The sequence below is a fragment of the Haplochromis burtoni genome, unplaced genomic scaffold (assembly GCF_018398535.1).
Source record: "Haplochromis burtoni strain Fernald_Lab_line unplaced genomic scaffold, NCSU_Asbu1 Contig_166, whole genome shotgun sequence".
NCBI classification, from domain to species: domain Eukaryota; kingdom Metazoa; phylum Chordata; class Actinopteri; order Cichliformes; family Cichlidae; genus Haplochromis; species Haplochromis burtoni.
The window spans coordinates 1052029-1066530 of record NW_024582527.1 but is presented as its reverse complement, the minus strand read 5'-3'; the positions used below and the strand labels follow the sequence as shown (position 1 = coordinate 1066530).

Below are 14502 nucleotides of genomic sequence, written 5' to 3'. Positions count from 1 at the left end.
ATCATGGAATTGCATTGCACACCCTCACACAAAACAGAAGCTGCACAATGAGAATCTAGCAGACTGGCTGGCAAGCGAGATTTGGAATCAAAATCTTCAACCATTGTCTGGGTTTTTATTTTTCTCTGAAAATGAATGCTTTGGTCAAATAAGGTGGGATTGATGCTGGTCTCAGCTCCTGGGCGTCCCACAACAAGGGCTGCTACAAGTTTAAAGTAAAAGGCTCAGTAACCTGTTGGGCTTGGAACCTTTCTTGCTTTGCCTGACAGACTAGTGTCTGGTTAGGTTCATTCAGAAGTCGAGCAGCAGTATGGTCATCTTCACCACATCTAAAGCTGAACCACACTTCTGGCAGACAGGGAACCTTAACAGGTCTCCTGCCACTGCTGTTTCTTGCCATTAAGTAATCTTTGCCATCACTTATTTTCTTTAGGACATTTCTGGTACCGAGCGAGCTCTCTAAGTTTCTTAGACAACTGATCCGTCTTATTTTGAAGTTTAACAGCTTGTTTTCTCCGTTTTGACGCTGCACTAAGCTCACTGTCAAAAGGAGGATTCATGGACCTTTGGCTCAGTTTCTCTACTTGCTTTGCAAGCTTATCCAATCTCCTTTCAAGCTTCGATGCCTCGCTCTGTTTTGTAGTCTGTATTGGAACAGGCTCATCATCATAGGAGGGTACATCAAAAATGGAGTGGGCATGTACAGCTGACTTTTGTAGAACCAAGATATTTTTTCATCTTGTCTAGCTTTGCAGATCTAGCACCTTCCTCAGTTCTCAACACAAGGAGTATTTCTGAAAATGCTGGTGGACTGTTCTTTTTGTTCTCTAGCTGGAGAGCTATGATGAGACTCATCCCAGCAGCCTCTATTGAACTGTCTGAGCAGGTGTTTCAACAGAGACTCCCCCTCTAGAAATAGCTCAAGTAAGGAGGCTATGGAGTCTGTTCAAATATGCTGAGGGCTTTTCTCTGCTATTCTGACTGGAGCTGAGAAAGGTTGCAAAAAAAACAAAAAAAAAACAAAACAAAAAACTCTTCTCCGTTATCTACAAGACTAAAAGCAGAATCAAGCTGCCTAATATAAGCTCTGGGTGGGGAGCTCAAACCAAACAACTTAAAAACATCTGTCGCTGGACTGAGCAAACTTTCAAGAATGTTCCTAACCCTAAAGGAAGAATCACTGAGGGGAAGATCCACTTGTATACCTGTTCCTGAGCAACATCTCAAATGGTTTTAACAAACGAACCAACAGCAGGATTCTTGGGGCTAGGCTAGTCACTAAAGACCTTGGTTGATCTAGGAATGGCTTGATCAGACGAATATTCTACCAGGACTCGACCCTCTGGATGGTTTGGTTCATCTGGAATTCGAACTATCCGAGAAACTTTACCATTTACTGAAAAAACACTAGCAATGTCATCTCTGTGTAAATCCTTTCAATTCAGTCACAAAAAATGAGCATATATTACTAGATCAGCGGTCCCCAACCCCCGGGCCTCGGACCGGTACCGGTCCGTGAGTCGTTTGGTACCGGGCCGCGAAAGTTGAGGCTCAGGTGTGAAATGTATGGTTTTCAGGGTTTTTATCGGTTTTCAGCGTTATTTTGTTATCGTTTTTATCGTTAACTCGGTTTTCCTGGGTCTTTTCACGTGTGTTATGAATAAATCTTCTTTTTTTCGGTACCGGTACTAGTTTTATTTTGTTGTATTTATCCGCGACACCTTAAAGGCCGGTCCGTGAAAATATTGTCGGGCATAAACCGGTCCGTGGCGCAAAAAAGGTTGGGGACCGCTGGTCTACATTAAAGCATCTGCAAAGGTACAATGTCCAACTCAATGCGGTGGAGAAAAATGAAAAGGTGGGTGTTGTGAGCTGGAAAGTCAAGGTGCTACTATCGTCCAATCTCCTGGCTGGCTCTCCACTTGTAACTCAATCTGTACTTACACCAAAGCATTAATGCTTGGAAATCAGGACTGAAATCATCAATTTCACCACAATGTTTTAGCCCCCAAAAATGAAATCACAATTTGTATAGAAAGAGGTTACAAGAATTGAAATGTGTCCCAAAACTCTGTAACCCATCAGAGGCTAGTTTCGTAAAGGAGTTTGGTAGTAGCTGCTCCACCATAGGAACAGCAAGACCTCCAGCACACAACGAACACCACACTCACTTAACATAGACACATTTATTAAAACACAATTTTAAACAATAACCCTTTTCTTCTACTGTCTTTCCACTCAGTGTTCCCAAAAAAACCAAAACACTTTTCAAGGTCCTTTGGCCAAAAAAACAAAAACAAAACAAAACAAAACAAACCCTGAGCTCAGGGAAAGGTAAAGTGCAACGTTGGGGCCCTCCAATTTGTTCCTACCGCCCTGTTGGAATGGTGTAGTATCCAGTAACCGCATCCAGAAAGCAGAAGCATCCACTTGCAGCAACGACCATCTACCAGGTAGGATGTTTCAGTGGAGTCATCAGATGAGGAACATCATCCAGTAGTAACAGGATACCAAAGGAAAAACCAGCCTACACACACCAGGATGCTGGAGAATTAACCAAAGCATATTCATGACTTCCAGTATCACTAACGGCTCATCTAGCAGTCTCAACATCATAAAAAATACAGGCTTGTTCATGTAAAAAAATAAAATAAAAATTCTTAGGCATAAACACATCAACTCGGTAATTGACCTTGTATCGGCCGCCATATTAGGACGGTAGCCAGGCTTGCTTAGCCGCTAGCTTGCTAACATTCAGCTAAGCTCATTCACACATTCTATAACATTTGGCTTTCTTCCTCAAAAAAAAAAAAAAAAAAAAAAAAAAAAAAAAAAAAAAAAAAACATCCCAGCAGTTAACTTGACACCTGGCTGCAGCATAAAAATAATACATAATAATACATAATATTCAATGTAAACATGAGCTCCAAGCTAACTCACCAGAGGAGTTGGTGTAATGGCGAATGCTTGTCGGACTCGGCTCAGCGCGTACCGCTTCATGATTTCTCTCTCTAACAACACATTAAAGCATCAGTTTTAAGTACAAATGTTTTGTAAACCTATCTACAGTGACTGGTGTTAAATGTACCCAGGTTTCCAGAACGCAGAGGGCACCAGAACAGCATGCATCTCACCAGATCGACGGGAGGAAAAGAAGAAATTTTGCAGTTGGACTAGGCCTTTGCTCACGGCACTGTGATGCGTTCAATGACTGCCAAACAGTGTTGCCAACTCCTCAGCAAGGAAAATCGCTATTGGTTGTCCTAGAAGTCGCTAAATGATGGCATCGCCTAATTTGCATAATTGGCCATGCTAATGTTACATTTGTAGATCCTTGGACAGTACACCTAGTGCGTTAATCCAGCATTTTAGGTTTTTTTCATTGATTACACCCTGCAGGCAAAAAAATATGTTCTCGTTTGATCCTAAGATGAATGTTCACTGCAGTTTACGTGACCATGCGTGTGCAGGTTTTAGAATGCATTTAAATTTTTATCATAGTTCTTCTGGACATGTTACATGTAATATTCAAAATCCACATCAGTCAGATATTACTGAACATGGATCCCAGTTTAAATTAATTTGTGGGTGCGATATATTTCAAAGAGAAGCGAATCATCTGCTTTATATAAACAATCTCCAGTAAACAACACTTTCATTTATGTACATCTTTAGCTTTGATTTTCAAAAATGCAGAAGTTTCATGACACATGAATAAACCAGCTACTGTATGTGTGAGGATTTTTCTGATGACAGATGTTACAGACATCAACCATTATTCTCAAATGGCACAATGCAAATTTAAGTTTATGATGATGACTGAAACATCAAATTCTCCTAGGGTAGGGGTCAGCAACCTTTAACACCCAAAGAGCCGTTTGGACCCCGTTTCCACGGAAAAGAAAACACTGGGAGCCGCAATTACTTTTTGACATCTAAAATAAAGATAACTCTGTTATTGTTCTTTACATTTATGAATAGGTATTAGAAAACAGTGGTTTCAATAAGTATCATTGACTGAACAATGCACAAGTAAGTAACTGGTGATAATTGAGGTTTGAACTCAGTTCTTAGTTATGTTGAATCGTTCTCTGCAAGCTACGACTGTAGAATGTGTTTTACTTCATTTCAACTGAAAACATACTCCAGCGTGTTTGTGTATCAGTTTTAGCTTTGTGGATAAAAAGAATCGTTCAACAAACAAAAACTTGTTTTGGCTTCGGTCTTAATGCCAGTCAAACGCTGTGGCTCATTCGGACTATTCCTCTAATTCTTGGTGATGTTGTCCCTAATGGCTCCAGCCATGAACTAGATAAGCAGAAGAAAATGGATAGATGGATCAAAGGATGATCCAAAGAAAAACATTAAAGGGCCTCTCAACAGCTTTCATTTATTAAATTTGTCTTTACTAAACAATTTCTGGTGTGTATTTGCATTGATACTCAGACAGCAGCTCACATGTCCTCTTTCTGTTTGTGGTGGAAGATTCAGGCAAACACATATAGATTGTTATTTATACGCAGTGTTTTACTTTTCAAACCATTTAGGTGTGTAAATGAGTTTCATGTATAATCTTATTTCTGTTCTTTGTTTAGAATCGTATTGTTTGGTCTGACCTATTTTTTTCCAGCGGTAGAGACTAATGATGTTCAGGTGTGTGTAAAGTCCTGTATAAAGCAAGTAAGATTTTGCCTACCAGGTTGGTTGTTTTATGGTAGAATGGAGATGCCAGAAATAAAGTATACTTAAAAGGAACTTGACTAGTATGCTGATACTGTTCACTTATCACCCTCTTTGATGTTTATCTTATGCTACCCGACAAGAGAACATGCTTTAGAAATCAAATCCAAAATTGAATAATTTGTTCTGAAAAGTATATAAACATATGTAAACATGTGTAAACACTTTGGTGAAAATAAGAAGAACTACATTTGAAAATGAATGATTGGAATCCAGACTTTTGACTTTTTTGGTTTTCCTCAACATTCAATCCTCTTAACATTTTTGTTTTCCAGCTTTTCTAGAAGGAGAATCATTTATTACATCACTGCAAGAAATCTGATGGCCAACTTTGTTAAAACTGTTACAAAATCAGTTTTACCCCGGTTCTTTTATTCGTCAAAACTTCCAGAGACGGCACCGGAACTCAGTAGTCATTTCACAAAACCTTTATTCATCTTCATTTAAGCATGCACTTCTAGAAGGGAAGACGAGGCCGGTGTGTCCCTCTGAATCTTCACCCCTTTGTTAGTTACAGGCAGCTTTATAGAGGCGTCCCCATCATAAAACCCCCCACGGTGTGCTGCAAACTGTGTCTGTGTGCACGAGCACATGAATGCCTACATGTGCGCGTTCCCACGTGTCTATGTGAGTGCTCGTGTGTGACTGTGTACGCATACCTGTGTGTATGTGTGAGTGCACATGAGTGAGTGTGCGTGTGGATGTGTGTGCGTGACAGTTAAAACACTGTGGGTGTAGGTGACTCCCTAGAGGTCATAAAAACCCATCTCCCTTCCAGACCACAGTTATCCAGTTACAAATGTTGAGACCCCCACCCAAACATTCTCTGGGGAATTTCCACTCAGCATTAACTCCTCTCCATTTTACTCTCACAGTTCAAGTGGGGGAGGGGTCTCCTACAATCTACTTCTAAGTTCATGACAGAATCAGGCCTTTATTACATTGAGGGCAGTGTCAGTGTCTCTACAATAGTTCTACATTCTATGTTAACACATTTCTAAACTCTAAAATAAGCTAAACATTCTACAATACTAATTACTGCCAGTCCACTCAGTCTTTCTTGTGCCGTGGAAGGTCTGTGGTAGTTGTTTAAGTACACAGTGAAGGGCAGATGCTGCTGCTGTCTCCCTGTCAGCTGTGTCCTCTCATCTTCAGAAGTCTGGACTCGTGAGCCAACGTGCCAAGTAAGAACTATCAAGTATGCATGTATGATCTCTTTACTTGGTGCTGAGAGATGGCATCTAAAGGAATCGACTCTGGACTAAAGCAGTGTTTTAACCATTTCATTGTTAGCCCCGCCCCCTAACTCTGATGGGTGAGGTTGACAGATGAAATAAATTCATGGTGCAGTGCATCACAGTAACCATGAAAAAAATTAACAATCAACTGCTTCTAAATAATGAATGAATCAGTTGGTTTGAAATGAATTAACAGTTTATTTATATACTAAATACATTTATTTCCAATTTAACTCATGTGATTTAATGAATTTGACACTCATTATTTAATAATTGTTTATTTTAATTTTAGCACTCTTGACACTCCATAAATTACACGCTCAACTACTTGCTTGGAGATGTGTGGTTTTTTTTGTTTTTTTTACAGTTATCTCTAAAGGAGAGTGTTTAGCACAATTTTCCATGTGTCAACCAATTACACATATATATGGGAAAAAAGTGACAGTGTAAAGTCAACATGACTATTGCTAGGATCACCATATCCATTCTTTCCTTTATGAATACTCATATCATATTTTTCATTGAATAATTTTTTTTTTCATAATTATTCTCCATCTGATAAGAATTTAAAGTGTGAGAGTGATGGGGGGCATTTGGCTCTTATGTCTACCAGCAGACAGTTTTGTAAGTGAAGCATTAAAGGCTTAAATAAAAATAAAGAGACCGATCATGATAATGACAGCACCACACAAACAGGCTCGTGTTTTATTTAAAGATTTGAAATACTATACAAGCTACAAATCTGTACAGCTGAAAGCTGGATTGGTGCAAACATTAAGAACACTGCTGCATTACTGAACGTAATTACTAAAAGACAAAAATGTGAAAACCCAGTAAAACTTCCTAAACTTAAACCACTTTCTTTCTTTTTTTTAAATAACTGAACTGACCTTAAAATGAACAAACTCTTAAAATAACACCGATTATAATTATTACAATGTGTGCAACGATATTCTAGGTTATTAATGAATCCCTCATTAAAGTAAATGAGTTGTCATTAAAAACAGGTAACTGCCGTCTGCATCAAGGCAAAGAATAACTCAAAGGAAGAAGAGCTTGTCTGAGAGCTGGATGGCCGGCTCTGAGTGGAGGTACTGGCCAGACAGGAAAGCCAGTTTGTGGGCATATTTGCAGGGTGCTGGAACGCGAATGGTGCCGGGCCAGTTCCAGTACAAATGGCACATCTTGAAGGTCAACCTGGCAAGACACCAAATCAACAATGAAGTGTTTTTGAACTGTACACACATTCACAATAAATCCCAATTTGTGTGGAAGATACACAAAAAAAGAAATGACAGCAATACTTTGGAAAACAATAGACTCGAGGTAAATACCAGTGAGGCTTAAAATAAAAGGGGGGTGGTGGTTAATTACTTGAAAATGCATCTAGTACAGTTCCAAGATATAAATGTGTACAGAACCACTCAAACTCCTGACACACAATCTCTACTCAGCTCTACTCCATTTGTGTTTTTGCAAGTATGGTCTACTACTCTGGCAACAGGAAGGTTTTTTCCTTTTAGCAGGAGGAAACCTTTGGGCAGTACTAGGCTCAGGGAGGCTCAGCCATCTGCCAAGACCAGCTGGGGGATGCAGGTCCAGACTAAACAGTAGAAGCTGATGTTTGACTGATTGTGTGTCTTACTGACAACTGGAGGCTGGGCAAAATTTTGATATCAAAATGCACGATTTTGCTACATCTTGGGACATGATTGGCACCAAAAATCTCTTTTTATTCAAACATGTATCAGCTCTGAACTGACAAACATGCTATAAACTTATTGGAGATCTTAGGCTACGTTCACACTGCAGGTGAAAGCGTATCAAATCCGATTTCTTTGACCCTATGCGACCATCTATCCGATCATGGTGTGACAGTGTGAACGGCACAAATCCGATATTTTCAAATCCGATCTGGGTCACTTTTGTATGTGGTCCGGAATCCGATACATATCTGATGTTTTAGAAAGCGACTGCTGTTTGAACGGTCAGGTCGCATTAAATCCGTCTTTTACGTCACTGAGAGAAGACAGACGCCAATTATCAGCGCCGGAGAAGACGTCGTGAACACTTCCTGACCATCCAGTGTAGATATCAGTGAAACTGTTGGGAAGACAACGTGAACATTTTATTTGTACTGTATAATCTGCAGATTCTGACAGAAATCTGCAGCTATCCTTTGAAGCACCGCTCCTCTAAAACTGCAATAAGGATCATTATTAGGTTATTTACATTATTATGTAAATAACAAAATAACTAAAAGCAAAAATTGGGAAACGTAAAGTCCGAAGTCTTTATATTAAGGCCATCAGTCAAACAATACTGTTTGCTCTGGGTCTAAACAGAGCGCGTTGTGTGTGACGTCTTCTCTTGCGCATGCGGGCCGCTTTGAGCGTTCACAGTAGAGCACGTTTGCTGTCGCATTTTATTTGTAGTGCGAACGAGCAGACAAAAAAATTTTGATCAAAAAATCGGAATTGAGTATCAAGACCTGCAGTGTGAACGTAGCCTTAGAAATTCAGACAAATCTGAATGACATGTACACAACATAATACAGTGAATAATACTTTGAGATTTTTACATACATAGGGCTACATCTTTCTGCTTCACTGTGTATCGTACACAGCTGTATAACAGAGCATCACAGACTCCCTGTGTAGCAGAGTTATTTTGCAAACCATATAAAGATTATGATTATGTACTGAATTATGACAGTCCCAATGGCTCTTAGTCCGGCACAATGCTGTTTTGTCATGACAGATGCTCTGCGCAGTTATCTTTACTTTTCTTCATGAGCTGCTCAAACTAAACAGACATTACATCATACAGACGTCAACTTTACTGTTACATCGTATTCAGGAAGCATATTTACAAACCAAATGGAGTAAGCTTGTGAGTACTTTTGTGTTTTTTTCCCCTTTAGACAGAAGGAAGACTGCCCCGAAGATTTTCAATACTCTGTTTTAGTGGTTTGATAAAGGCTCTTTTTCTTACAGCTACAGTGATGACCTAAAAAAACAACCTCAATCTTGTAATGATCAAATATTAAATCCAGATATTGCTTAGTGGAAAGGAAACTGGATCATACCTTTGCAAATGGTCTGGTGTGAGGTTTGCCGTGTTATATAAAGAGATGTAGTGTGTCGGAAGTCCGCAGCCCTGCCGAATGTGATGAGCCATCAGGTAGAAGTCCACCCTGAGCATGGGGGAAACAATCACTTTGGTTTGGGAAACTTTACAGAATCGAAACATTTCCTCATCAAAGTACACGTCTGCTACAGCTGCCAGTACATCTGTCATAGCAGTTTTGCTGTGCACATGTTTAAATTCACATTTCTCTCTCGTGTATTTTTACAAGATATTTTCATGAAATGCTGTTTACTAGCGCAGCTTCTGGAACAGCACTGAGATTCACATTAGCATCATCGCCTTTAAACTGAGCTGCCAGTGTAGACTACTGAAGCAGGTCGCCTGTGCCCTAAAGCTGGATTCAGACTAAAAAAACAGCAACAAAAAACACACACAAAAAGCAGGCCTCTCAGCTTTAACAGCAGCACCGTGTTTACATTTACACATTTTGTGATCATTTCTCACATTTATAAAATGCTGCCTCAGAAACAAACTGACATCCTACAATCCTTCCAATTGGAATCAAACCCCTTGCTGTTATCGCCCCGCCCTGGACTAACCAGTCTTTCTGGGTGAGGGTGTGATCCACAACAGTTCCAGGAGGGGGAGTGCCAAAGCTGTTTGCAGCCCAGGAGTAGAGAGTGGTGTTAATGCGCTTTTGTACCACGATGAAGACCAGCTTGGGCTCGTAGCTGGGGAAAGTCTCAAAGCATTTGATCAACTGTGGGATCTCGTACTGCTCCACCATTTTAAGCTGGCCGTCTGAGACACCATCTCTGTACACCACAATCTTTTCTGGCAAGTTGTGGTTTACCTGTTAGACATGCGTAATCAAAGTAAAGTTATACAAATTTAATACAGTAAATGAAAATGCATTAAACCCAGCAAAACTTGACAACACCCAGAAACAAACTACACTGTTGTTTTCATTATACTGCGTTCACTGATAGGTGAGAATTAGTGGTGCTTTACAGACAGGAGTCCTGAATCAGAACACATTTCTGAAGTGTATTTGTACCTCATAGTACTTCTGCAGCGCAGCCAGTAAGCAAACCCTGAAGCCATGGATCAGTTCCTCATTGGGGGTCTGGAAAATTACTCTGGAGTACCAGCGGGTCAATGAGCTGTAGGGAACAACACGCTGCTGTTAGGACGCATGCATAGTGCATCTCACCAATTCAAGGTCAAATAATTTCTCGTTTGTGCACTCATATGCAAAGACATGAAAAGGTTTATTTGTCAAGGTGATGCAAAAATGCTTGAAAAAAGTGAGTCACAGCATTGCTTTGCATTGTCTAGTAATGTGAAGTCAGTGTTTTGTGCACACTAACACTTTTTTGTGTGCTTCACATTAAATGTATGTAATAATTCAACTATGGAGAAGAAATCTAAAGAACGACTAGACAAAAAGAGGGAAAAATGGTAATGGCCTGTATTTGTACAGCGCTTTACTTACCCTATTTTCACGACCATAAGACGCACTGTACTAAAAGGCGCAGTCTCAGTTATATGTGCCATTACTGTATTTAACACACACATAAGGCGCACTGGATCATAGGGCGCATACAAGTACCGTATGCGTATTTAAAAATAAAGCGGGAGCAAACCTGAGTTTGGTACCTTACTCACATTTCTATTACCGGTAATTGTCATCATCAACAACACACAAGCATACAAGTGTGCGTATTTAAAAATAAAGCAGGAGCAAAACAAAGTTTGGTACTCACATTTTTATCATCAATCAAACCCATGACTTCCGTGCCGTGCGGCTCCTCGGAAACGATGCCGGCTTTTGCGAAAGCTCGAACAACAGTGCCAGCAGACATGTTAGCCCAAGCATCTACAATCCATTGGCAAATTGTGGCGTAACTCGCCCGGCGCTGCCTTCCACTCTTGGTGAAACTGTGGTCTCCATCGGTCATCCATCGCTCCCAGGCCGCTCGCAGCCTTACTTTGAACGGGCGGTTCACACCGATGTCCAGCGGTTGGAGTTCCTTTGTCAGGCCTCCCGGAATGACAGCAAGCTCACAGTTCATTTGTTCACATAGTTTTTTCACATCGGCTGTGAGATGGGCACGCATAGAGTCACAGATCAACAGCGATGGTGATGCGTGGAAAAAACCACCTGGTCTCCTTACATACACCTCCCTCAGCCAGTCTTTCATCATTTCCTCATCCATCCAGCCCTTTTCATTTGCCTTAATGATGATTCCTGCTGGAAACTTCTCTTTAGGCAAAGTCTTTCGCTTAAAAATCACCATAGGCGGCAGTTTCTGTCCATTAGCATGGCAGCCAAGCACAACAGTAAAAGAAGACTTTTCATGCCCCGTTGTGCGTATCGCTACCGTGCTGGTCCCCTTCTTCTCCACAGTGTGACTCACCGGGATGTCAAAAGTGAGCGGGACCTCGTCCATGTTTGTGATGTGGCTGGGCTGGATGTTTTTGTCGCCGATGTGTTTGCTGCAGTAGGAGCGGAAGATGGCCAGCTTTTCCTTATAATCCGCTGGAAGTTGCTGCGCTACCGTAGTCCTGGTCCGGATGGAAAAATGGCACCGTTTCATAAAACGAAAGCACCAAGACGGACCTCCTTGGAAATGTTCAATGTTCATCTCTTCAGCTAGTGAAACTGCTTTTAGCCGAATGGTGACCGTCGAAACGCTTCTCCCGCTCGTTCTTTGCTCGATGATCCACCGCTCGAGTCTTTCCTCCAACTCGGGCCACCTCGCCTTATGTCCGCGGAAACTCAGCTGCGTTTTCTTGACCTGCCGGAGCTTGTTTTCTAGCTTCCTCCATTTGCGAACCATCGATTCGTTAATCTTAAATTCTCTCGCGGCTGCTCGATTTCCATGTTCCTCCGCGTAGCTGATGGCCTTCAGTTTAAACTGTGCTTCATAAGCGTGTCTCTTTGCCATTTTCAGGGTTGCGCCCATTCACCAACTTACTGTTCTCATGATGTCACTACGTCCTCCTTACAACACACAGGGCGCACTGCGCTATAGGGCGCGCCGTACTTTTTGAAGAAAATCTAAGACTTTTAAGTGCGCCTTATGGTCGTGAAAATACGGTAGTCCCTATGGACCCCAAAGCGCTTTACACTACATCCAGTCATCCACACATTCACACACTGGTGATGGCAAGCTACATTGTAGCCACAGCTGCCCTGGGGCGCACTGACAGAGGCGAGGCTGCCGGACACTGGCGCCACCGGGCCCTCTGACCACCACCAGTAGGCAACGGGTGAAGTGTCTTGCCCAAGGACACAACGACGAGACTGTCGGAGCTGGTGCTCGAACCGGCAACCTTCCGATTACAAGACGAACTGCCAACTCTTGAGCCACGATCGCCCCAATGGGAAGGGAAGTTTACCTGTTCACGCTCGCGACAAACCCCATAACTGACTGATGAGACTTGCTGGGGTCGTGGTGGACATCAACTCCAACTACCATCAGGTTTTTCTGTTCAGGGGAGACAGGTTTATCATGTTCCCATGTTAAAAGTTCTGATTTTCACAAACCAAAGCAGCTCTGTAATGTTAAAATACACATGGCAGAGCAACCACAGACAACACATGATGCCTCAATCTAAAGGAGCTGAACAAGTGAGAAACATAGACGTTGAGATCGATCAGACTGGGTTACAAGGCCATTTCTAATATTTCAGGACTCTAATTAAACATGCTGAGTGTAAATATGTCAATATACAAATACATAAAAATTGGAAGAGTGATGAACCTTCACAGGAGAGGCCAGCCTACCAAAATTACTCCATAAGCACATCAACAACCTGTCCAGTGGATCACAAAAACAAAAACCCCCAGAATTTCATCCAAAGAACTGCAAGCCTCAATCACCTCAGTTAAAAATCAGTGTTCTCATTCAGTTTCAATTTGCAGGGATCACAAAAACCGGACTCTGGAACAATTTTTCAAAAGTCATGTCTCAGATTTAACCTGCTCATAGTGATAGGCCCATCAGGGTGAGAAGAACGTTAGATGAAGGGATCCCATCACTCCCCTTCACTGAAGCCTTTGATTAGGGCTGGGCCATATTATACCGTTCACGGTAATACCGGTATAATGTTAGGCAACGATAGGAAAATGAAATATCGCGATAGAATATGAGTAAAACGCGCATGCGCAGTGCCTTTGTTTTCATACGCACATGGCCGATTGTTGAGTGAAACAGATGAACCAGAATTGGTTTGTAAAAATGGTGCAACTTCAGTGATGTGGAACTGGTTTGGTGTTTGTCCGTCAGATACACGACAAAGCACATTTTTTTGCAGAACATGCAAGCGGCCGTCGTTATTGTCGTATTTGTCGGACTAAGATGCTCTTAAATCTGGGAGTAATCTGGGTCCTAAACTCCGTATGCTTCAGGTCAAACGAACACTGCAGCATCACTGAGAGTTAAAAACTGTCTAAATTCTTTCATCTTTAATAAAACGATCAGCATTGCTGCTTTACCAGGTGTAACTATAAAGTTTAACTTCCAGGCATCCATGAAAACAAAATGTATTACATTTAACGGAGTTAGAAGTTAGCAGGAAGCTAGCGGAAGTTAGCTCGCTAGTTTCGCTAGTTACCTAAGCATGATATAGCATGTTCTGACTGAGAGATTTCTGAAAAAAATCAAACGTACAGCTCTGCTATCACTTCCAACATAAATGAAGACAGGAAACTAAACAGCAGTGACGTTTGTAGGGTTACTGAAGTTGGGCTAGCTGGTATATAATGATGTGCTACGTGATCGCTAGCGACACAGCTATGTTAGCATAACATAAACAGTGAAGCTGGAGGACGAACACTAACACTTTTCCACTTATAAAAGTTAACGTGAAGGTTCCTTCATGGTTAGAGACAAATGCAATCGCATGGCAGGATGCTGTAAACGGACCAAACTTCAGTCAGGAGAACAACTGAGATAATCCATCCACAATACGAGGTTAGTCATTAATATACTGCAACAACATGGGAATAGAGCAGCTGCCAGAGAATTCAACATTAATGAATCAATGGTACAGAAGTGGAGGAAGCAAGAAGAATGAGTTTAATAAAGTTGGATTTATCTGACTGCTTTGTTTCGCTTAATGTGCCTTATAATCCCGTGCACCTTATGGTCCGAAAAATACGTACTGCACACTGCAGTTTAATGTTGCAAAGCACCTCTTTTTAACTTCAGTGGATATTATACATGGTTATGCTCAGGATATGTCAGCCCATTTCTACTGGAAATGCCTTTTGGTTAAACTTTCAGCAAGGAATTTGCATTTGCACTGTTACATTTTTATAAAGCTTTAATGTACATAAAAACCAGCTTCTTGTTTAAGTGAAAATAAATGGAAGGTTGTCTTTTTGCGCTAGTAATGTTGTGGAGTTGTATTTTGTCTCGCATCA

General features: G+C 41.3%; 1 protein-coding gene and 1 long non-coding RNA gene across 2 annotated transcripts in view; both read right to left on the bottom strand.

Moving 5' to 3' along the window:
- Positions 1 to 2011: 2011 nt before the first annotated feature.
- LOC102291571 lies at positions 2012 to 3218 on the bottom strand. The gene is made up of 3 exons (XR_001336720.2): positions 3089 to 3218; positions 2941 to 3011; positions 2012 to 2544 (listed from the first exon to the last, which is right to left on the bottom strand). It is a non-coding gene; the product is annotated as an uncharacterized LOC102291571 (long non-coding RNA).
- Positions 3219 to 6637: 3419 nt separating this feature from the next.
- The window catches only part of piwil2 (piwi-like RNA-mediated gene silencing 2), a 38171-nt gene continuing 30306 nt past the window's right edge, over positions 6638 to 14502 (bottom strand). The window contains exons 20-24 of the mRNA XM_042225292.1: positions 12474 to 12562; positions 10126 to 10231; positions 9668 to 9921; positions 9067 to 9174; positions 6638 to 7175 (exon numbers count right to left, since the gene is read on the bottom strand). Coding sequence (XP_042081226.1) covers positions 7019 to 7175; positions 9067 to 9174; positions 9668 to 9921; positions 10126 to 10231; positions 12474 to 12562 — 714 coding nt within the window. The 3' untranslated portion in view covers positions 6638 to 7018. The remainder of the gene's footprint in view (positions 7176 to 9066; positions 9175 to 9667; positions 9922 to 10125; positions 10232 to 12473; positions 12563 to 14502) is intronic.